The sequence below is a fragment of the Daphnia pulex genome, chromosome 1 (assembly GCF_021134715.1).
Source record: "Daphnia pulex isolate KAP4 chromosome 1, ASM2113471v1".
NCBI lineage: Eukaryota > Metazoa > Arthropoda > Branchiopoda > Diplostraca > Daphniidae > Daphnia > Daphnia pulex.
Window position 1 is genome coordinate 5,295,712 of NC_060017.1, and position 23,031 is coordinate 5,318,742.

General features: G+C 41.3%; 3 protein-coding genes across 8 annotated transcripts; 2 read left to right on the forward strand and 1 right to left on the reverse strand.

Moving 5' to 3' along the window:
* Window positions 1-477: 477 nt before the first annotated feature.
* Window positions 478-17,566, reverse strand: LOC124193162 (alpha-(1,3)-fucosyltransferase C-like). 5 transcript variants are annotated; one of them, XM_046587159.1, is made up of 7 exons: window positions 17,415-17,566; window positions 3,326-3,458; window positions 2,496-3,266; window positions 1,556-2,407; window positions 917-1,303; window positions 627-836; window positions 478-564 (listed from the first exon to the last, which is right to left on the reverse strand). In XM_046587159.1, the coding sequence occupies exons 2-4, from the start codon at window positions 3,426-3,428 to the stop codon at window positions 2,193-2,195; spliced, it is 1,089 nt and encodes a 362-aa protein (XP_046443115.1). In that variant the 5' UTR covers window positions 3,429-3,458; window positions 17,415-17,566; the 3' UTR covers window positions 478-564; window positions 627-836; window positions 917-1,303; window positions 1,556-2,192. The 5 variants fall into 5 exon arrangements, with proteins under 5 accessions (XP_046443115.1, XP_046443055.1, XP_046442919.1 ...); XM_046587099.1 differs by lacking the exon at window positions 17,415-17,566 and adding an exon at window positions 3,684-3,942; XM_046586963.1 differs by lacking the exon at window positions 17,415-17,566 and having other exon boundaries at window positions 917-975; window positions 1,027-1,303; window positions 3,326-3,942.
* Window positions 3,912-6,203, forward strand: LOC124193433 (TBC1 domain family member 13-like). Its single transcript, XM_046587270.1, has 10 exons — window positions 3,912-4,034; window positions 4,101-4,174; window positions 4,234-4,359; window positions 4,418-4,571; window positions 4,773-4,935; window positions 4,999-5,197; window positions 5,277-5,478; window positions 5,548-5,670; window positions 5,735-5,792; window positions 5,862-6,203. The coding sequence occupies exons 1-10, from the start codon at window positions 4,015-4,017 to the stop codon at window positions 5,937-5,939; spliced, it is 1,197 nt and encodes a 398-aa protein (XP_046443226.1). The 5' UTR covers window positions 3,912-4,014; the 3' UTR covers window positions 5,940-6,203.
* On the forward strand, window positions 9,958-22,194 carry LOC124193498 (LIM/homeobox protein Awh-like). Of its 2 annotated transcripts, none has more exons than XM_046587465.1 (7): window positions 9,958-10,418; window positions 10,602-10,673; window positions 11,809-12,119; window positions 14,097-14,314; window positions 19,743-20,087; window positions 20,508-20,645; window positions 20,816-22,194. In XM_046587465.1, the coding sequence occupies exons 1-7, from the start codon at window positions 10,413-10,415 to the stop codon at window positions 20,872-20,874; spliced, it is 1,149 nt and encodes a 382-aa protein (XP_046443421.1). In that variant the 5' UTR covers window positions 9,958-10,412; the 3' UTR covers window positions 20,875-22,194. The 2 variants fall into 2 exon arrangements, with proteins under 2 accessions (XP_046443421.1, XP_046443343.1); XM_046587387.1 differs by having other exon boundaries at window positions 9,959-10,448.
* Window positions 22,195-23,031: the final 837 nt, after the last annotated feature.

The window sequence follows — 23,031 nt, forward strand, 5'->3', positions numbered from 1 at the left end:
AACATTATTAAGCCTTTTTTAAGTAATCCAAGATTAGAGCGTTCTATATTCTCTACTCAAGCAGTTTACATAGCATCCACGTATCTCCATCGAACCAAATTAAAAAAAGAAATGTTCTTGTTTTATTTAAAAGCTTCTTGATTGCTGTCACTAACGTGACAAACGAATTGAAAAATAACAACAAAACAATGACGAAATTCGTCCAATAACGAATCTTTTCTAAGCGAAACGCAATCTGCTTTTCTGCATGAAATTTTTTGTCATTATATCTCTGTTTTAACTACCATAACTAAAATGAAAGAAAAATAAATACCTTCGTTTTATATCTCAACTTCAGTCCTAAAACGCCTTGGTACGTCTACGTTTATCGTGTTTCCTTAAGTGCACTTTCAGCACATAAGAGTCCGGTGTTTTCTAAATATTTAAGTAATAATTATAATAGTTGTTCTTTGAAATGTTAACTTCATAACTTAATACATAATCGCAAAATGGGCATTGTTTCCATGTTGCAGGGTCAGAGTGCTTTAAGCGATGACGCTTCAGACTATTCTTTGTTGAATACTTCTATCAATCATTAGAATTCCACATTAAAATAGAGTTTTTCTCAAATGGAAAATAACTATTACCTTCAGGCAAACATCACATTCAAAATCATTCTTTGGCAGGGAAACGTATTTCTGCTTTTTGATGTTGTCGGTTGACTGAGAATTTCCGAGTACGTTTGCAGTGACAGTCTCCTTCATTGCCTCTTCGTTATTCTCCTTTCGAAGAAATCCATCATTTACATTTTCTACGCCATGCGTGTCCGACGTCTTATTCACAATCGCAGCTATTTCCTAGATGAGCCCGTTACAACAAATAAAATGCAAGTGTTAAGCAGTTAATAACTTGAAATGCACAATAAAGATATGTATACTTTTACTGGGACAGCAAACAGAATCCCTTCTGGAGGCAATAAACTAGGTCCAGAGATGACTGAAATTTTGTTAGATTCAAGATCGCCATTTTTATCGGATGTTACTACACCTCCAATTATCGGCGCAGTATCCAATGACAGAGGAGTAACCAATTTGTTGCTCTCTCCACTTGCAGAAGTAAAGTAGACATCAATAGTTTTTGTCCTATTTTTACGCTTGGATGATCTTTCATTGTTTTCTTGGTAATTATGAAATTCAACTTCCTCAATGAATATAATATCTGATGATGGCTGTGAAACCACACAACTACTATCATCATCATTAGAAATGTCAATAAGTTCTACTGACTCGTCTGTTGCAGTAGTCATCTCCAATGATTTGAAAACCTGAAAGATAATAATGCAAAATTTGGTAAGACAGTATACCAAAAAAAGCATTTTTAAAGTTAAACAGATATTGTGTAACATTTCAAGGTCTGATATTCTGCGGTATCTAATAGTGAAAACAGAATCATACTGCTCCCATAGAACCCTTACAGTTAATGGCTTCTCATGTAAAAGCGAAGAACTTGAGATTTGACATCAACCATATGCTTAATCGATTTTAACTCTAGCAAGAAATTGATTAAAACCACTCACCTGCTGGATGGCAAACACCTTTTTGGCAAAATTATATACAGCACACTGCTATATGTATAGCTGACTATGCAGTTTCGGACTTTCAGCAATAGGCCTATATCACTCTCCTTTTAATCAAGTTTTAAGCTCAGTTGATTACTCTCGGTGATTGAGTGTTCTTAAATCATCGCGATTACGCCTACCAGTCGGCATTAATCAGTCTCAACTAACTTTTTCATTTATGATTCCATATAACTCAATGTAGGAACGAGACCAGAACGAAACAAATAGAGACAACAAACATAGAACATCACACACTCATCATAACGCAATAATAACGCATGCTAAAGTAACCCTAGGGCATTGTTTTACTAGGTCGCAACGTTGCCCGATTGATCCATCCCGAATTTGATTACTTTCAAAAATTATTATTTACAGAGCTGTTATTTATTTCAATTATTTAATTAAATTCATGCCTTTCGTCTTTTCGTGAATATTATTAAAAATTTTTTATGAATATATTTGTTACACACATATTTCACAAACGCTTGTGTGTTTCTGGTCCGCGTTGCTTACAATTCTTTTTAATCATTTTTCGTCTTGCGCTCACAGAAAAATGATTCGATTTTTTTTGTGTTATGACTTTTATAACTAATGTCTAATTTTTCCAAAACGGAATATGAAAAACATTATCACTTCTTGGGGTGTGACAATGGGAGTCTTGAACCCACCATTTCTCCATATCATCGTAGATCTTCAGAGCTCTATCGTAATGCAATCGCGAACACAATCCGCACATTGATAACTTCAAATCTTGAATATGATTTCGGACTCGGTAGTGAGGCTTCCACCAAAAATATTGGTTGTAGAGGTCTATATGAAAACGAGTATAGAAATGCGTTGTGTGATTACATAATCTATAAAAGTAAAGCCTTAACATTTCCAAATACTTAAAGCCTACCGTCGTTGGAGTCGAGCATTTTAAGATAATCGGCGAGTTGCACTGCTGTCTCGAAATCTTGGGCATTGATGTATGAAAACGGAGGAGAAATTGCAGAGTAATTCCCGCCACCAAAAACGATCGGCACAACGTCTAGACGAAGCACAGAAAAGAACTTCTCTGTTACGTAGTCGTCGCAAAATGAATTCTCAAAAGACAGGTAGAATTTGTAGTCTTGCTCAAGCATCTCATAACAATTGGCTGCATTGTCTCGATCACAGGCCATAGACCCACAGTCTCCGTACACGTCCACTTGCACGTATTTTGCCAGGGCATTTGCGTACTGTTCACGCTGACTTTTAGATTGGCAATTTGAAACAAACCATGCAACCATTTTGGTCTTTTTATTCTTGGATTTTCTCTTGATAGCTAATTCCATTTCTCGATTGATTTCCTCCACTTCCGGCTGGAGGCCAATTGAGCCAATCGGTTGAATCCATCCATACGGCTGAATTACATCAGAGTCTCTCCGATATGTCATCGTCCAATTGAATAGGCCATCCAAAGGATAAATGTCTTGCATGTTGTACTGCGGCGACTCCAACGTCCAAAATATCCAGCGCTGATTTTGACCTCTGGTAGGCGGCAAGTCTTCTATGTTAAAAGTACGCAAATGAAATACTATTGCGTCAAATTCGGCCGCCGTTTTCAACATAGATCTGTTGTCAGTCGTAAAGCAATCAGTGATGGGGCAATTTAATTTTTGAAAACCTTGTTGCCCGAATCCTATACCTATTGCAAAGCGGAATAAATATTAGTAATTTAATTTCGATAATAATGATGTTAATTACTATAGTCTTTAGAGCCATAAGCCTCGTTCCAAAACAATATTGTTTTCATTGGCCGCTCCTTCAGCTCGTCAAGGCCAAAACTGCTGTAAGTGTAGGCCATCATAACGTCGTTCAAGTTTGATTTAGGTGAATTCTGAAAAGGATTGAAGCGAAATAACTCATTATGAGAAAACGCACTTTTTTTGGAATAACTGAATGTTTCTTTGACGGCACTTGTCTGATCACTTGTCGAAAACTCTTTTGTTTCTGTCTTTAATATGATTACATGATTAGAAGCTGGTTTACTAATATTATATATAACAAACACCAAAATTGTTGAGAAAATCAACGGTAAGCGATCGAGCCAGCGACAACGTACTTGTGTTAGTTGTTGCCGCAACATTTTCGTTAAGACTGGATCTTCCTTTAATGACAGCTGACGAAAAATGCTACCCGGAAAACTTGTTCCGGTTTAACTAAGCGTGTCGCCGGAAGTTCATCGACTTCAATTGCTGAATTGCATTCTCTTTTTCGTTTGTTTTTAGATTACGTTGCCACCTTTTTAAAATTCAGCAACGCCCAGCGTTATCTTCAATTTTTTACTCCTAGATGGCGGATCGATTCCTTGGGGGGCAGTTCGAGTTATATTTTGACAGCTGTGTATTTTCCGAATTTTCATTTTAGTCTTGTTGATATTTCACATATTTTTCATGGCAGCTTATCGTGAAAAGTATTTTAAATTGTCAGCATGTAAAATTCATCAAAGATTTTAATTTCATTTTGTTAATCTTCTTAGAATTAATGAGCTTCAGGAGCTATTGAAAGAAGACAACATAGATTTCAAGTTGTTTAGAAAGCAATGTTTTCGAGGTATCACACTATCTGTTATTTGTTTGAGGAAATGATTGACAATTACTGATGTGTGGCAGGTGTCCCAGATGACAGTGGTTTACGACCACTATGCTGGAAACTCTTACTTAATTACCTTCCACCTAACCGTAAACAGTGGAAAGAAGTCTTACGAAGCAAGAGAGAACTCTACAAACAGTTTATAGGTATTACAACTGTCTAATTTCATCAACTTTAAAAAACCTGAAGAGTTGTTTTGTCTAGATGAAATGGTAGTTGCACCAAAAGATGGAAGGACAGATTGTCCCAGAATTGATGTTACTATGGATGATCACCCACTCAGCATTAACCCTGATAGTAAATGGCAGACCTTCTTTAAGGACAATGAAGTTCTTCTACAGATCGACAAAGATGTCAGGTAAAGAAATCTGGCAATATTTTGAGCATATTGTCATCAGTGTGTTTCTAAAGGATATTATTTAACAGTAAAGCTGATGCTACTAGTATTTAAGGATTTGGCATTTTTGTTATTTCATTTATTGTTTTATTCATTTATTGTTTTATTCATCATGAAGTCTGCAGGAAAATTACCTCTCATTCAAATCATGCCATTTTTCAGGAGGCTTTGCCCTGATATTTCATTCTTTCAACAAGCAACCGATTTCCCATGCCAGGAAATTGTAGAAGGACGGGATTCAGATTCCATTCGGCTTCATAATCGAGTTCAATATACAGCTCTTAGTGCGGGCACCGTCGAGCGCAGAGGAATCGGAATGAATAAGGTAAATTTCTATCGTATACAGTTTTCGGTTGAATTGATTTCCACAATCTTTATCACTGTATAGGTGTCTTATACAGTCAGAAAAGCCCAAGAAGATTACGCGGTTTTGTCTTCTGGCCAGGAGGCTCATTGGGAAGTTGTCGAGCGAATTTTGTTCATCTACGCAAAACTGAATCCGGGTCAAAGTTACGTTCAAGGAATGAATGAAATCATCGGCCCGATTTATTATCTTTTTGCCACTGACGCCGATAGTGACTGGAGGGGTATTTTTGTTTTAAATAATTGTTAGAAACCGAGAACGGATCCCGTAATCAGGACATTTCCTTTTTTTTTTTTGAATAGAATATGCTGAAGCCGACACATTTTTCTGTTTCACCGGTTTGATGTCTGAGATTAGAGATTTCTTCATTAAAACTCTTGACGAGAGTGAAATGGGCATAAACGGCCTGATGAACCGCCTGATGCGGAAGCTGAAAGAGTGCGATCCCCAGGTCTGGAATCGGCTGAAAAATCAAGAATTAGAACCTCCATTTTATTCTTTTCGGTAACACGCTATAAATTAGAAAGAAATTCAAACAAGACTCATCAGACTGACGGCGTCGATTTGATTTAGGTGGCTGACTCTTTTATTGTCTCAAGAATTCGAATTGCCTGATATTTTGCGGATATGGGATTCCCTTTTTGCCGATGAGAACCGATTCGAATTTCTCATCTACGTTTGCACCGCTATGATTGTGTAAGTGACCAGTAAACCGCCTTCTTTAAACAGATTTTCATATCTTTTTGGGGTTATTCCACAGGCTTTTGAGAGAGAATCTTTTATCGGGAGATTTCCCTTGCAACTTGAAACTTCTACAGGTATTGCCCCTTTTAAATGTTTTAAAATGTAAATCGATCGTGTCTGTAAAATCTCAATTGGCTTGACAGAATTTCCCGTCCATGGATGTCCACATCGTGTTGGACTGCGCCGTACAGTTGGCGCTAAGCTGTTCCCTCTCGTCATGAGCCTCTCGTCACGTGGCTATTTAAATCTGGATTTTTCCCTTTTCGTCATCTTCCACATTATCTGATATATATATATATTGCCATTCAACTTTTTCAGTTGTTTATTACTCTTAATCCCGTTGTCTGATATCTTTTGTTGTGTGTCGTCTGTGATTTTCGCCGAGCTTTGCGCTCGCGCTCTGCTACAGCAGAATGGACCATGTCTGTTGTAACTTACTCTTTCTTGCCTTCCCATCGTCATACACATCATTTTGATCGCAGAAAGACGAGAAAGTTTCCCCCCAGCTCTTTTGAATCGACATTCCCAATTTGCGGTGCCAGGATCTTCAACAAAGGTAAAGTCGAGCTCCAGCAACTTTGAATAGGCACTGCGACTGCTACTACTACTACTACGTAACATTTAGCAGTTTAGTCTCGTGCTGGCCGAATCACATCAAGATTGATCGATCTGCCGCGCCATGCAACTTTACATGATCTAATGGTGTCGGAAAAAGGAAGCTGAGATTTTCTTTCTTCCCTCCTTTTAGTTTGTGTCTTCTCGACTTTTATGTTTAGTGTGTTTCTCGCTTTTGTGTGTATCTCTGAATGCGGAAGTAACGAGATTTACAGCCGCAGCAGCCGCCGACTTGGCTCCCTTTCCACTTCAATCACCTTTTAGGCCTAGGAAACGTGGCGCGCGAGTTTCGACAGGGTAAAATGCGCCTACATCGACTCGATTTCACCGCGTCAAAGGGTTTCTAACTAAGCCGACGAGGCGTTCAGATCACATATTATATATCACACACAAATAAAAGAGAAAGAGAGAGGGAATCAGATTCCTGTGTGTCTCTCCCCTTCTCACTTTTATACATACGTCTACCTTGCGAGATATGGCAAAGACGCCGAGTCGAGAATGTGATGACGGTTTATCCACGGTGCATCGATCACCTATTGCCGCTTTGATGGGACACGCACCGCGAACTAACAACGACGTGTACAAAAGAAGAAGAAACTTGGCCAAACATCTCGCCCGAATGAAGAACTGCCACCCTTTTCTTCCTAACTCTCGGCATTTCTCCCCCCCCCCCTCTCTCCCATTTCATCGGCGCAATTTTAATGATTTTCAAACCGCGATCGAGTGTCGTCGATAAACACCTTTAGAGAGATCGGCTGCTGCCGTGTCGCACAGCAGAGAAAAGAATCAGATTCTTTTTATGATGTAGTACTTGTATTGAAGATTGAACTACTACTACTACGACTACTACTACCGCATATGTGTGTATACAGTGTATATATACCTGTGTAACGAATGGTTTGACACGACCGTACAGAGGCCGGTTCTTTCATCCCGTTTCTGAATCAAAAAAAGAGAATCAAAAAGGCAAAAGGGGATGTGTGTTAGTTTCTGTTCAAGTTAATGTACCGTGGAGCCGCGCAGTCTATCGACGCTGTCCGGACTGTGTCAACCTTTTCTTTTCGCTCTTCTATGTATACACGATCTTCTTCTTCTTCTGAGCGCCTCTTTTGATTTCCCCCCATCCCAGTTTTTCGGCAGCAGCGCCCCCCATCAGCAGCAGCTGCGAATGGGGTTGAATATCTTTTCTACTAGTAGGCCACTATACACTGTATACGTGTGATGTATATCTTATACTACGATACATACAGCCCGATCGATTTGACCTATTAGAGGAGGTCAACGTAGCCCCGAAAACCGCACTAAAAGTGATCCCCGGAGTTCGCTTTCCGGTGCAACAAAAGCCGTGCCCCGGTTATTTATATACTCCACCGGTGATATGCGAGCCCCTCTTCTTCTTTTTTTTTGAAATATATAAAAAAGGGGGGCTGCACTCCTGCTGGTTGAGCTATACATAACCAATAATTCGGAAAATAAATTCGTAGTTGCCTTAGAGAGAGAGAGAAAAAAATACTACAGTATTTCAAATGTAGATAGGATTCTTTTTGTAAAAAAAAGGGGGGAGCTGCTGCTGTGGTTAACCCTACACAAAAAAAAGGGAGGGACGGACAATAAGGTCACGTTGTCAACTTTGATAATACACTTCACGCCTTCGGTAGAGTCGTCTCTCTCCACAGTGAATCTGTGCCAGCTATGCCCCCCGCCCTATTTTAGTTTTTTCGCTCTCCGTTTTTGGTGGAAGTCTATATAACAAAAGCTGGCCGAGGTTTTTTTTTTCTATTCATTTCTTTCAATCGTTGTCAGGTCACCCTCGACAAAAAATAAAAAGAGTCAAGAATGTAGTACTACTATAGTTTCCTATATGTGTCTTGTGTGTTGGTGGAGATACTGGCCCAGTCGAGGGACTTACTATAATAGAGGGACAAAAAAGAGCGAGAATGATGAGGAAGGCTTGTACACTAAACTTCATGACTGGTTGGCCGTCGACAATCGGCTCAGCCCGAGTTCACACCACATAGTACATATATAAATAGAATCCAAGCCCCGCGCGCTATTATTTCAATATCAAGTGGCCACTAGCCGCGAAAAAGCCCCGACACACAACACAATAAAGGGGATGATATGTTCCAGAGGGGGGAGACTTTTGTCCTTTCGTCCGCCATGCATAGTTCTCACTATACTCTCACAGATAGAAGAGCTGAAAACCCCCCCGAGTGATTGATCTTTCGCTCTTTTGCCTCCTCTGATTGTTTGTCGCTTTACATCTCGATAGAGAGCCGTTGATCTGCTTAAAACCACATGAGCTCCTAGTAGTACCTCATTCAGTCTTGATGATGAATCAATGACGAGATCCCCGAAGGACATCTAGCTCTACGCAATGCACATTTTGTGTTAGGCAAAAAAGTCAACGGATGATAGAGGGGGAAAGATCGTTAGTTCGCCATGGACCCGCCGAGAGTCAACAACATTTAGAAAGACGGAAACATCACGCGGGGAATGTTGTTGTATCTATGGGAGGGAAAAAACGGCCGCTTTTTCGCAACGACGACAAACCGCGACCAGCCTTGTGTGTGTAATCATGATGATGACGATACGGAACCGTTTGCCATCATTCGTCAATGACAAGGAGGAGAGGATTGCGGAATGCGCCACAGCGTTCCACGTTTCTTTCTCTTCTCGAAATCCCAAGTTTTCGTGAAGGACCATGCCTATACGTGTAACTATTATTCACGGCCAGCGAACAAACAAGAATATGGCAACCAAAAAATCCATATACACACCAGAGGAAAAAAAAAAAAAGGATCGTCAAGTTTGAAAAAAGGAAAAAAATTAAAGTAAAAACAACTTTTAAAAAATATTATTATTATATACGAGTCACAACTCCTCCTGAGAGTTTTGATATGAAGAAGAAGAAAAAAAAAGTTTTTGAGATCCTCATCGATCGACGGGTTGCTATTGTTGTTGGCGGAGAGTGGAGTCGGTTTATTTTTGGTGGCTCCTTATATGCGACTGCCCATATTCAAAACTTTTGCTGAGCATCGTCGTAAAAGAAAAAAAAAAGAAAAAATCGAATATCTAAAAAAAAAGTCGCCGGTCACGCTCCCACACGTTAGGCAGGCGGCCATCGTCTATGTGTGTGTACAGAGCCAGCCAAAAAGCGATTTGGAAAAAAAAAATAAAATAAGAAAGAGAGAGACTTGTGTGTGTGTCTCCGACCAATTGTTCGAGCGCGGCGACGGGGGTTTCAAGAGGATACGGGCAGGATCCTCGTTTCTGTTCATTTTTTCTTTATTTTTATTTTTATCTTTTCCTATTTTTATGTCCTTCTCGTTTTTTTTTCTCTTTTTTGTGGGTGCGTGTTGCTCTCTCGGCGGGACAGCCAATCGGAGGCAATGTGTTGGCTTCAAGCTCCTCCCCCACGGCCGCCAAGAGGGCGTCGACTTTGGCCAGCTCCGACTCGTTTTCTTTTATGTTCAATAGGTGAGGTTGAGCGTGCGCGCGCGCGCTCAAGTCACCGGAAAATGAAAAACCTCCCACCAACACCCATGAAAAAAAAGGGGGAAGAAGAAGAAGAGGAACAAAATCCCACCCACCGCAACCTCTTGACTATGTCCATCCAGCGCCGACCATTCAGTCTCTCCAATGTTGGTCTGGTGTTCACCGAGTGCGGGTTGTTGTTGTGTGTGCTGTTGTTGATGCGCTCAGAGTTGATATTATTTTCGTTTAAAATTCACACCTTTCTCTCGCTTGTCAGCTGTGAGTGTGTGTCCGCTGTTGTTATTCTTGCCGAACGTTTCATTTCTAAACACTCTTAGACGGCACTGTATGCAAGAGTGCGCTGACGTGCTGCTGGCCAGGTCACTCGAGTGGTTTTCAATCCAACCGTGTTTAGAGAAAACAATCGCAAACTTTGCCAATTTCATTGAAAAAAGAAACAAAGAGTTGGTTGGTTGTTTTTGTAAATTAGAAGTTGAGTTACTTGTTGTGTGCGGATTCGTCGGCGCCTTTTGAACTTTGTCGTCTGTTCAACCCGGTGCCGACTCGATCGATTTCGAGATCAAAAAGTGCGTGACGTAATTATGAAGGTGCGTCGCAGGATTAATCACAAAGACATGGTACAGTTTTCCAATTGAGATTCACATGTCGTCTGATTTGTTATATGTCACTATAGGCCGACATCGCTATAATCTACAATGACAAATGCAAATATGTTTCTGTATCATCATTGCCTATTATTGACTTCAATATAGTTTGATTGTTTTACGCAGTTTATGGACACTTCAATGTCTCCGGCTTCGTCGCTACATCCGGTCAGTCCATGCGAGATCAAAAGGGAAAAGGTAAAAACAACCAACAAATAAAAATTCGCAATTTTGTCACATCCATATAATAACGCGCGTTTATATCTTTGATTATTCCTATGCGTAAATCATCTCATAAATTTGAGCTAGCGCAAATCAAAAGAATCTCGGGAAATCCGTGTGGTGTTCTCATATAGTGGCGGTTGACATCTTGTTGAATAGACTAAAAGAAGAAGAAAAATGGCCATCCGCAATAGTAGACGGTGAAAGAGGCTCAGCATGAGACGAGAGTCTATAAACATTTCATCCGACATAAATACTGTAACCTACACAGCTCGGAAATAAAAGAAATAAAAAACAAATTCTAGTATTTCAAAAGGGAAAAATGTAGAGGACACACGAGGAATGTCCAGCAATATTGAGTCGAGAGAGAAATGTTGAAATAAGGAACGCCCGTTGGCCCGACTGCGATTCCAGGTTGAACGGCACGTAACACCGCGCGCAGCACCGTCTTCTAATCTTTTCAAAACTCAAAATCTGGCCGAGAGAGAGAATTCCGTTGGGCAATCTAATATTTCACGCACACGCGGATGTACCTATTAGAGCCAGCCCCGGAATATGTATACACACACACATGCAGATGCAGATGCCATATATAATACGGCCGTACTATTAACTGATGGTACATAATAATACAGCTCAGTCTCTCAGCTTTTTCTATGCGTTCCTTCTCCTTTACGAGACATTTCACGGCGTGATTTAATAACTCTTCCACAGTCTCTATGTGTGAAAGAGCTCGGCCGGCTTCGATGGCGTGCCGAAGGTTTTCTTCTCCCGACTCCCGTCTCCAAAGAGTCGTCCAACTTGAGACGTTAGATGAGGGGGAAGGGAAAAAAGGGCACACGCATAACACACCACTGCTGTGCATAGAGTCTCTTAGCTATTTTGTCGAAATACTCGGCGGTTAACGAAGTGAATAAATGGCCTAGAGGGAACGCGGTTGTTCGTCAATATTCCACTCGATTACGCCGATGTTTTCGGAGGGGGGCCATTGTGTTGGCGGGACACGAAAAAAAGTTATTCCTCTTTTGTCTGTGGAAAACTGTAAATTTAAATGCGGAATTTTGTATCAAATCTATTTGTCATTCATTTTTTTTTTAATTTGATCCAACAGACGGAAGCTCCGTCGCCGTCCGACTGTTCCATCGATTCGACGAGCGGCATGGGTGGCGTCGGCGGGATCGGCAGCGTCGGGAGTAACGCCAGCCTCGGCCTGGCCTCCGGATCCAGCGGCCAGGTCGGAGTGGCGGCTGGAGTGTGCGCCGCCTGCGGCGAGTTGATTACCGACCGCTTCCTGATTCAAGTGTCCGGCCGGACGTGGCACTCGACTTGCCTGCGCTGCTCCGTCTGCCGGACGGCCCTCGACAACCAGCCTTCCTGTTTCGTCAGGGCCGGAGCCATTTACTGCCGGGCTGATTACACCAGGTATGTCGACTATTATTATTATCATTCAAACTCACCAAAAACTAACCCAAACAATCACCAAACAAATTCGACTTTTTCAAATCTTCCCACATTCCCGCGTGTTATTTTTTTGGGGGTTGAGGGTAAAAAAATCTGAGAAGTTGTTCGTGACTGTGAAAACTTTGTGACAACTTTTTTTTCCTCTCCAGACAGACACTCGAGTGATACAACAACAACAACAACAGAAAAGTTGTTTCCTATTTCTTGAATATACGAAAAGAGGCTAAGATAAGATAGGGAGAATTCGAATCTTCTATATTCTCCCGCCGCAATTGTGCGACTGTTTCGGATGGACGAGACTCGTCGTGATGTCAGCGAGGACGCAGAAATAGGGAAAATAATAATAAAAGTAGTAATAATAACATTTTCTTAAGAGGAAAGACGTTGAGACCGTTGTTGAAACGTCCGTCCCATCGACACTAGACAGCGAGACCCTTGCCCGTTTGGGATACAAATAAATTTGGTATTTTATTTTTAGTAAAAGTCGATGACTTCCGTGACTTTCAACCTGAACGGTTGGAAAAATAAAATAAAAATAGAAAGAAAGAAAAAAAAACGAACACGACAAAATTGTGGACACCACAAAGAATAAGGAGAAAAAGAAATAAGAGAAAAACTATACACGACCCACCACGACGAGGCTGCCATGTTTTTTTTTTTTCTCTCTCTCTTTCTTATCGTCCAAGTTGTGGTGGTGGTGGCCATTTTCTCTTATTTCGAATCGGAGATGTTGTTCAGTCGTCCGCGAGTTTCTCTTTTTCAGCACCAAAAACCCCAAAGCCCGTGGTGGTATTAAACGGGGTTGTAATAATAATAATACTATGTTGAGCTTATATTCCTCCTTCCTCGCCCGGCCCTTTTTTCGTGTTATGACAACGCGGGCCAATGACACGTCGGCAGAGCGTGATGGACACCACCGTGTAAGTTAACAATAGGCCCAGGCAGAAAAACCAACCAGACATGGCCGCCCACATATTCAAGGGGTCCCCCACCACCATCTTTAACGACGTCGAGTCGCTTGTCAGAATTCGAAAACATTTCCTCGTCGTTCATTATTCAATTTCAACGAAATATCAAAGTTTGGGCTGTTGTGGTGCGTTTCACAATCAATGAGACGACAGCCGCACATGCGGAATCGAACAATAGTTACTCGGGCGTCACCAATCATCAGTCTAATAGTTGAAAAACAAAATACAATTAGAATACGGAACGGGTTAAAAATGAAAGAACGGTCGCGACGCCGATCCCGACGGCTGGGTAAAAATCTAAGCGCCCATGAACTCTTCATTACTTTTCATTAAAAGAAAAACAGAAAATGAATATCTGGGAGGGCCTGTTTCACATTTGCGCCTGGGTACTGTACACAGCAGTAGACACAAAAGGAGGGTTCAAAAGTTAATTGAACGGTGTTGTCTATTGTGAACGAAAATATACCGACGGAACGAGAAAAGAAGAAAAAAAAAGAAGTTCTTCTTCTTCTTCCTCTTGTTGTTATTTCCATCAGACACAAACATTTAATGGATTTTTTATATAAAACAACCGCCGGAATTCAGCAGTGTGGATGCGATGCCGTAGTCTTCTAGGCCTCGGCGTTTTATGGACCCGTTTGGTCCTGTTAGACTCGCTCGTATAAAAGTGCCTTATTTACCATACGCCGTGAACAAACATGACGTAAAGCGTTCATTTAGACTCGACTCCCATTTTACATTCTCTAATCTTGTTTGTTATTGGGCTCTTAAACTAGAAAAAAGACCCAACAGTCAGTTGAAATGAGATCCTCTTGACCGTGTCTCTACGAGGTTAAATTTAGATGACCTGAATGTTTTTAAAATTAATCATTTAAACCGTAATTTTAAAGTTTGGAATATTATTTTAAATTGTAAATCATTCCTAACTAAAAAAACAAAATTTTTGGTTTGATTCGTGTCAATCGATCAGGACGTTCGGAGCCAAATGCGCCCGCTGCAGTCGATCCATCTCGGCGGCCGATTGGGTGAGACGGGCACGGGAGCACGTCTATCACCTGGCCTGTTTCGCCTGCGACGCCTGCCGTCGCCAACTCAGCACCGGCGAAGAATTCGCCCTCCACGAAGGCCGCGTCCTCTGCAAGACTCACTACCTGGACGGACTGGACGCCGGATCTACTTCATCCGACGGTAAGGAACCACTTAAACAAAAATTCTCTCACCAATCTTTTATTCCAAACTTCGGCCCTCTAAACCACACGGGCGGCATGTGACAGATGGCCACAAGTCTTTAACCAATGATTATTGGACACTCAAATCTCTTGACTGGACTGTCTCGTAAAAAGAAATCAAGGAGAAAATGTGTACGGGACTAATATAAAAATTCCACCGATCAAACGAATAGGCCTTCGATCTACCCCCCCACAATTTATACCCGCAATTTGTACGATGTTACGTCAGAGTCCGCTGCCGCGTAGATCCTATAGAGAATCCGAATAGAGAGAAAAGTTTTTTTTTTCGAAAATGTCGAAGGGTGCTGAGGGAGGGGCAACAGCAGCCAACAAACTTTGCATATGAAGCGACGCCATTAAGGCAAAACGCCTTTGCCGGTTTTCGCCTTGGCGGGTGGTGCTGCTGCTGCTGCTCCTCCTATCCAATTCGGGATGGAATAATATAATGACACGAGATTTTGTGTGTTCGGCAAAGGAGGGAGAACTGTGGGCTCTCATTCTCGCCCTCCTACCAAACAGTCAACGACCATAGAAATAATATGGTGACCTTCCCACACGCAGGGACACATTTCAAACTCTGGCGCTTAAAAAAAAAGATAGACGATGAGGTTCGTGAGCGAGCGGGAGACAACTTTACAAAAAAAAAAGTGGCACGGTGAGTGCCGGGATATTATAACTCAAGTGGAGATATTTTTTTTCCCTTTTTCCACAGACAGACGTCGTGATGAGAACGAATGAGGTTTCACAGTCATCTCTACGTATAACGTGCTGGGGGTATATAGCACCCGAAAAAGGGAACTGCGGTAACTGGTCACACAGCGACGACGACGAAGAAGGAGCGAGCGGTTCGTCTCCTTTTTGCTGCTCTCTCTGGCGCATCGATTACCACCGATCGTAAATCCTATCTCCACACATCTAACAGCAGCAGACCAAACACAAATAGAGGTTCAGAGAGCCAATATACCGGCGTCAGCAGCCAAAAAGACGGCCTCCTACGAGTGTAGAGCCGATAGTCTCAGGTATATAGAGATGGTGTGGATGATGAGATGTGCTCCTAGCTCCTACCGACGATAGGAGAAGAGGAGGCTGTCTCTCCCCCCCCCCCCATCTTCCTTGTGCAGCCAGAGATAATATATGATATGCGCTCTAAAGCTAAAGGTGTGTGTGTGTGTGTGTGTGTATTTTATGGTTGAAACTTTGGGGTTCAACTTCTTGGCCCGGCTTGGTTACTACAACTTCTGAACTGCTCAGACTACTGAAACATCTTGTGCACGGCTCTTCACCATAAAGTTGTGGCGGTATACACACACACATACACACAAGATATGCCAGCCAGAAACTCTGGCGGCTTGTTTTTAAGCTTCTAGATGTGATATAGGGAGCTAAAAAGGCCCGGGCGTCCGCGGTCGGGGGTCGATGCAGCCCGACACCTGACCCCGCCGTCTCGTAAAACACGCCAGAACTACCAAAGAAAAGAAGAGAAGAAGAAAAAAAGAAAAAAAAAACATAAAATTCATCGAAATAAATTCCTGTACTAGAACTCAATCTCTTCAGATAAGCTTCTGCGAGGAAAAATCGTTTAGTTCAAATGCCAAGTCAAAACGATCTTTTCTTTCGAAACCGCCGAGGAATATAATAACGCGCTGGCCAAAATGAAGTAGTAGCTTCTCTCTTGTTTGTTGATGGCCCACCCACCCACACACGGTTTAACTAATCCCCCGCGGATGAAGAACCACCTCAACACAAAATTTCGTTCCAGAATCTTTCAAACAAAGTCCCGGCAAACATTTTTTTTCGTGAATATTTTGATTATCGCTTGAGATTTCGAGGGGAAAGTGAACCGTGAGAACGTTTCACGGTTCTATGGACGCAGAAAACCTTGTTTTGTATTTCAATTGGAACCGAAAAGCTTCCGATCACGCCTCCGCCTTCTATATATAAAGCGTCTAAACTGAATTCGATTTTTCTGGTCTTTATTTCAAATTATTATTTTTTTTTTCAACATTCGTTTCTTCCCACCACCGTTGCTGCATAATAAAAGCGTGGGTAATAATGTGGGGCGATCGCAACGCGATTGTTCGCAAGGCGCACTTGAAGATCAAGAAGGTGTTGCACCTATAGACAAACCAAGGTGGTTGGGGGGGCATATTCAATTTTCTCTCTCTCTTTCTGCTTTTCGTTATTATATCGAACGGTGGAGATATTTTTTTGTGTTGTTGTTGTGGTTGCAGGCGCTGAATTACAGCCAATGATTCATCAGGTTTCGTTTGTTGGCCGAGCCTTTTCTGTGCGCATACAAATAATCAAAAGAAAAACGGCCCAAACACGCTGATTGGGATTTTTCTTATTTTATCGTGAGAGAATATCTATTGGCTGGTGGCACTCCAATGGCCGATCGGTTGCCCCTCGCAACCCAAAAGGAATTGATTTCCCGACGACACTCCAAGTTGTGGTTCAGTCACGGTGACTCTCCCCTTTTATTCCAAAAGGAAACAACTTTGTAGGCTACACACTCGCACAAGAAAAAAGAGACTTTGGCTTCGCTCGATTGTCCTGTGGATATCTCTTAGACAGAGTCTCCCAAGGATTTGAAAGGTGTCACTTGCACGCATCATTAATCTCCCCGTAGGTCCCATCGGAAACTTGTATTCCTAGAATAACATTCCGATATCATTAAATGTTGTCACATATATCGATAGATAGGGCTCTGTATCCTGAAAATTTCAGGATTTCGGCCACTCAGTCAAATGAGAAACTTTAGTGATGTAATAACAACAGGTCCCTCATGCTCTAGTTGCACTTTGCTCAAAGTGTTTAAGTTCAAGTATTTTCGAATTTGAATGTTTACCCACAAAAAAAGTTGTGGGGTACCAAAAAAAGAAAAACAAGCCTGATCTGTAGTCGTTCGACAAATGAGTTATTTAAAAAACCCAAACTGAGTCAACAAAAACGGCAAATGAACAAACAGTTCCAGACAACGGGATAGGTCAAGAATAATCGTACTTCGCACTACGCGACGAAATAGTTAAAAAGAAAGAACATTGATAAATTTGTCCTACCTTGAAGCCCGGGAAATCCACAGCCAGGCATCCACAACCACAAGTGACCCATCCTCAGCAAAGTTGAATGACAGAAAAAGAACGTCCTCGTGAATACACCCACACTCACATGGGCATACACGAGGACAGAGTTTTCTCAATCAAACTGGATGCTGTTTATCTGAAAAAGAAAATTAAAAATTGGTTACGAAAAATATTTGCAGAAACAAGGAAAAGTTGGAAATGAGTCAGTGGGTAAACCCTAATTGTTAATAAACAGGATAATTTAAGGTTTAGCTACATGTGATACACTGCATTGATGCAAGTCATGCATCATACAAATATCTAGTAGGTCACAGGAATAAAAGTAACGAAAATTTTTTACCCAAGCGATGATCCTGAGACTGTTGTTGATGAGAGGTCAATACCAGTATGAGAAAGCTTGCATTTCTTGTAGTTACGAGGGCTGGCTCAGGTCTCAAATCTGCACGTAAAAAAAAAGGTTAACACAATGCAAACAAACTGCCATATGGATTGACAGAGGATTTACATGATAAATGCTAGTCACTTATAGAAACTAATATTTCACAAATCTGGATAACAGGTTTCTTTTCTATTTCAGCTCTCATAATAATTCAACTCGTATTCTTAGTTTTATTTACCCGCCAAAAACATGGAGTATGTACCAAGCGATTCGATTAAGATTCGCGACCAGAGTTGACACACAACGAGCACATTTTTGTGATGTTATTTGTTGTGCTATTTTTCGTGCACACACGTGTAAACGTTTCCAAACAAATAATCGTTTCGTTTCCTTTTTAAACCTTGTCTCTTTTTCTTTAACTTCGTCTCTTTTTCGTCAAACAAAGCGAAAGCAGACGACACTAATATTCTAATTAATCAAGCTTAAAGTATCGATATAAATTATTCACAATCGACCTCTCCCCCGCTCAAAAACGATTAATGCGATTTTCTCACCTGCGTTCGACATCCGCTCAATGGATCGGGATGATTTTAGTATCTAATAGTTCATCCCAATAAGTTACACTGAGCCTCTCTTCCACCGACAAGATAAAAGTAAAATTTCGCACTTAACCCGCAGATAATTAGTATCAGATCGAAACCGCCACAATAAAACCCTCCAGCTTTTAAAATATATATTTTTACCTTCCTTTTTCTTTGAATGTGAATTGAAAAAAAAAGGTCTGTACATTGACCCATTTGAATGCAGCTCCCAGTGGCTGTAACGTAGCGGGATTTCATTGGGACGTGACTAGTAATGGCGGTCGTCAATCTGTTCTGATAATAATAGCAGCCCATTAAAACGAGATCGGCTATAGGGGTTGCCCCAGACTTGTAACTTTGGGCTTTTTTCAATGTGACGAAATAACTGAGTAGGAAAAAAAAATCCGATCGTATAACACGACCTGACGGATTGGTCATGTCGCCATCAAAAGTTTGTCCAGCTCACAAAATGGGCCACTTTTTTTCATTTGTGCGTGTGTCCTCGCATTTCAAAAGATGCGCAACCCCCCACCGGCCCGCGTTTATTCGTAACGGGCGTTGTGTGATGTTTGTGTGTCCGAAAAAGAAAATGGGGGTAATAAAAAAAAAGTTAAAATATCAAAAAAAAAGAAGAAGAAGATTCTTCAATCTGAATAGGACGCACTGTGCACCGACTTGTTGTTTTCTTATTCGTATGCCATGTGTAGTTTGGTACAGAGGGTTATATAGACGGGCAAGGAGAGAGCCCGTGGGCATCTCCAAGTGTCATCTTGATGAATCGCCGCTCGTTTGTTATACATTAACCCAGTCGGCCAGCAGCCCCAGAAATATACACACACGGGCCATCATTTGCTGGGGCTGGACAAGTTTTTCCTTTTCACATGGGCAGCAGCCCAGCCAAAAAAAGGGAGGGGGGGATAGAGATAAAGATTCGAGCCGCCACTTGTATAATACCTATATAGTAGTACTTTCAACCTCTTCTCCTCGCAGGGCCATTATGTGAATTACATCTAGTAGAACGGCTTCTGAATGCCAACATTCTTTATTTGAGATAGTATAGTCGCGAAGGGGGGAATAAGACAGGACGACTTTTTATTTTTGAAGAAGAAAAAAGGACTTTTTGAAAAAAAATCTCAAAAGGACGTGACCTGGTGATGGTATAAAAATAGTCTACTGGGAGATGTATTATAGTCGAGGCCTCTAATTGAATCATCTCGCAGATAACAAGGGCTCGCCGGGATAAGGTTGGCCAAGGCTGCTGCTCTTAACCGTTCAACATTTTAAAAAAGGAAACTTGTAGATGAAAGTTTGAATTTTAACATTTTGTTTTTAATTTTTTTGTAGAAACGGATCCGGAAGGAGGCGGTCGATCCAAGTCGAAACGAGTGCGGACGACGTTCACAGAGGAGCAGCTGCACGTGCTGCAGGCGAATTTCTTGTTGGACTCGAACCCAGACGGCCAGGACCTTGAGCGCATCGCCAACTTGACGGGATTGTCCAAGCGGGTGACTCAGGTCTGGTTCCAGAACATGAGAGCCAGACACAAGAAACATTTGAGCACGTCCACCGGCTCCGGCGGCTCCGGCGGCGGCGGTCACAGCAACAACAACAACATCAACAACACCAATCACAACAACAACAATAACAACGGAGCTCCGGTCAACAAGGGTGGACGGCGTAATAATCCAGGTAAAAATGACAAAATAAAGACATAAACTCAACTGAAAAATTCGACTGGAAAACAATTCCGGTTCTCCTCCGCGGTCGATTCTTTTGTGTCACATGAAGGGATCGGTCGTGTTGGTTTATCGAGTTATTCCGGTTGGCGTTGTTGCTGAACCGCAGACTCTGCTGCTGGGAGGGTTGCGTAATGACATGAGCAGTTCTGGTGGAAGGAGAAGTCTGCGAGGGGGGAGGTGTAAGGATGTTAAATCCATTGGACCGGATCATTTCGTTCGATCGATCCGGCGGGCGAACAATCGATAAAATCTATACCCTGTTCTTAGATATCACCCAATCACTTATCGGGAAATAGATGTCTATAAATCGAGATTAAAATGACTAAATATTAACTGGATCATTTATGTTTCGTGTCAAATGAATCATCAGGCAATGGTCAACAACCGGTTTCAATGCCACCCGAGCTGGAGAATCTGAACGCCGGCAACGGAATCAAGCGGATGGAGTCATCGGAACAAGCCGGCTACAGTCTGCACCTGCTCTACTCTTACACTATGCAAACACCTGGTGAGAAATAGGCTATATAACATTTCCCTGCCGCTTCTCTTTTGTTTTTCAAGGGAAGGTTTTTCCCCCAAAAAACCCACTGAATTATTCTCTCGTGTGAACATCTTTTTCTAACCTTGGCGCAGCGAATGATTTATTGATTTTCTCGTCTTTTTCTATTCATTCAAAAGACAGCGGCGAATCTTCTTCGAGCGACGCGGTGATGAGATCCGTCCGCGGGGATTTGTAAAAATTTCTTGACTTGTCTCATCCGCCAACCGGACAATCATTCCGACATTTGATAGTTCACATCACATCAGGGATATTATACGTATACAACACCTGTCCCAACGCTAATTGTGAGAACTGCAATGACACAACGGCCTATCGGATAAACATTGGCGGCGGATTCCCGCCCTCCCTGTCGCGTTTCGATTCAATTTGCATAAATCATCACCAGGGTTCTAGTCCTGCTGCCGCTCACGCCGCACAAATGCTGTGTATGTATTCACTTCACTCTAAATTTGATGATGAAACCTTTCTATATATATACATACCGACCGAATCAAATGTATTTCCATCTTGTACGAAATCGAAAATGTGTCCCTATCTCCCTTCTTTCTCTCTCTTACACGATTACATAACAAGTGAATAAGTGATAGATCATAACCTATACTATATTTTCTCTTTTAGTTTTTGAAAAAACAAATGTTTTGTTGCTGTTGCTGTTTCCGTGACACTTTGGGCGAAAAAAAGAAATTAGCTTTATCCTAACCCCCCCCCCTTCTGTCATTTGACTATCCCCTTTTTTGTACATATAATATCGATTCTTTGATATTCTGATTTGGAGAAAAAACAAGAAGAATAGGCAGCAAATTTTGGCGAGTTGAGAGGTGAATAATAGCAATGATCACGCCATTTTTTGAGGGGGGAAATTTTGTTTAACAAAAAACGACTAACAAAAAAAAAATCATTCCGGTTCATTTTTGAGTATTAAACATTTTGTTATTTGAAATTCATTTTTTAATTTTTTGTAATTGTCGTGAAACAACATCAACAGAATTAGAGATGGTGGTTGACTGTCTTGTTTTTCTCTCTCTCTCTCGCTATCAATATTATAAATATGATGTATAATAACCCTCTAACATATTGTACACCGCAAATGTTTTTTATTATTTCTCCCCTCGACAAAAAAGAAATGCATGTAAACAAATTCTTGTATAACACGACTAAAAATAAGGAAACAAAACAAAAAAATATTCTAATTATAAATGATGACTACAAAAAAAAATATTATCTATATTACGTGTACATATAAGAAATTTTGAAAGACTCTTTTTAAAAACAGCATCGCACTGACCCCTCTCCCCCCCTTCCCCCCCCCCTCTCAGAACATAATACCCCCGTCACATTTGATTATTAATTATTATTATACACATCCCGAGTGTTCTTATATTATTGCGTTTGTCCTTCAAAAGCCCTCTCTTTTCCCGCTTTAATTCAAATTCAAATTGAAAAACAACAAAAAAATAAAAGTGTCGGTGAATAAACGTAATATACTTCCATTAAATCGATTTCAGACTTTGAAATTTTATACAATTTGATGGGTACAAAAATTGAATGAAAACTGTGTCTGGGTCTCTATTCGTATTAGTCCGCGGGTGTGTTTTTTAAATAAAATTATTATGGAACCCATCATTTTGCGTTGATACCCGGCAGTAGCTTTTTATACTACCAAGACTCGGGTTTACTCGGCTACTACTTTGATCCCGAGGGTTTATCTCTGAACTGGCAAGTCGGTTTCGATCTTTATCTCTCCCCAGGCTTCACAGCACTTATATACTGAAGATACTCCGATGCGGATGGTTGCGGACATTTAACGCGTCCGTAGATTCTTGCCTGCGTGTCGAGGGGTTGTACAAAATCGTTGGAAAGAAAAGGTTACATCCAACAAGAGAGAAAACCCCCTGTAGCTTATCCCCGTTTGACTTCTCCTTTTTCTTATTTTTATTTTTCTTATTCCTGCGCGCTTTTCTTTCCCAGCAGCAGCCACCGCAGAGAAGAGCAGAAGCGGCGGACATCACTATATGGATGTGGAAGCTCTACCTTCTTCTCCTTGTGGTAGATGGCTATCTGAAGCGGGCGCACAGGTGTGAAAGCCCTTCTCCGTATATTTCTTTCTCTCTCTCCCTTTCTGACTTTATTATTATGATTATTATTATTATTATCATATTTTCTTTTCTTTCCTTCCGTCAAAAGGGGTGGGGGGGGGGACGAGTGTTGGTGGGGTCGAAAAATTCACAACCCAACATCTTTGGGGGTGACTTTTTCTTCTCCTTCTCCTGGAAATAAGAGAAATGCGTAACACATATTTCAAGCATTTTCTTTTTTCCCATTCTCGGTGTCA

Bases quoted from the DNA above. Each gene is read 5' to 3' on its own strand.
- LOC124193498 (XM_046587387.1), top strand. From the start codon at position 10,413: ATGAAGGTGCGTCGCAGGATTAATCACAAAGACATG. The intron at 10,674-11,808 runs GTAAAAACAACC...TTGATCCAACAG, and splicing joins GCGAGATCAAAAGGGAAAAG to ACGGAAGCTCCGTCGCCGTC. The intron at 20,088-20,507 runs GTAAAAATGACA...ATGAATCATCAG, and splicing joins TGGACGGCGTAATAATCCAG to GCAATGGTCAACAACCGGTT.
- LOC124193433 (XM_046587270.1), top strand. From the start codon at position 4,015: ATGGCAGCTTATCGTGAAAA. The intron at 4,175-4,233 runs GTATCACACTAT...GATGTGTGGCAG, and splicing joins TAGAAAGCAATGTTTTCGAG to GTGTCCCAGATGACAGTGGT. The intron at 5,671-5,734 runs GTAAGTGACCAG...GTTATTCCACAG, and splicing joins GTTTGCACCGCTATGATTGT to GCTTTTGAGAGAGAATCTTT.
- LOC124193162 (XM_046586963.1), bottom strand. From the start codon at position 3,707: ATGTTGCGGCAACAACTAACACAAGTACGTTGTCGCTGGCTCGATCGC. The intron at 3,267-3,325 runs GTAATTAACATC...GCTTTGCAATAG, and splicing joins TTATGGCTCTAAAGACTATA to GTATAGGATTCGGGCAACAA. The intron at 2,408-2,495 runs GTAGGCTTTAAG...GTTTTCATATAG, and splicing joins AATGCTCGACTCCAACGACG to ACCTCTACAACCAATATTTT.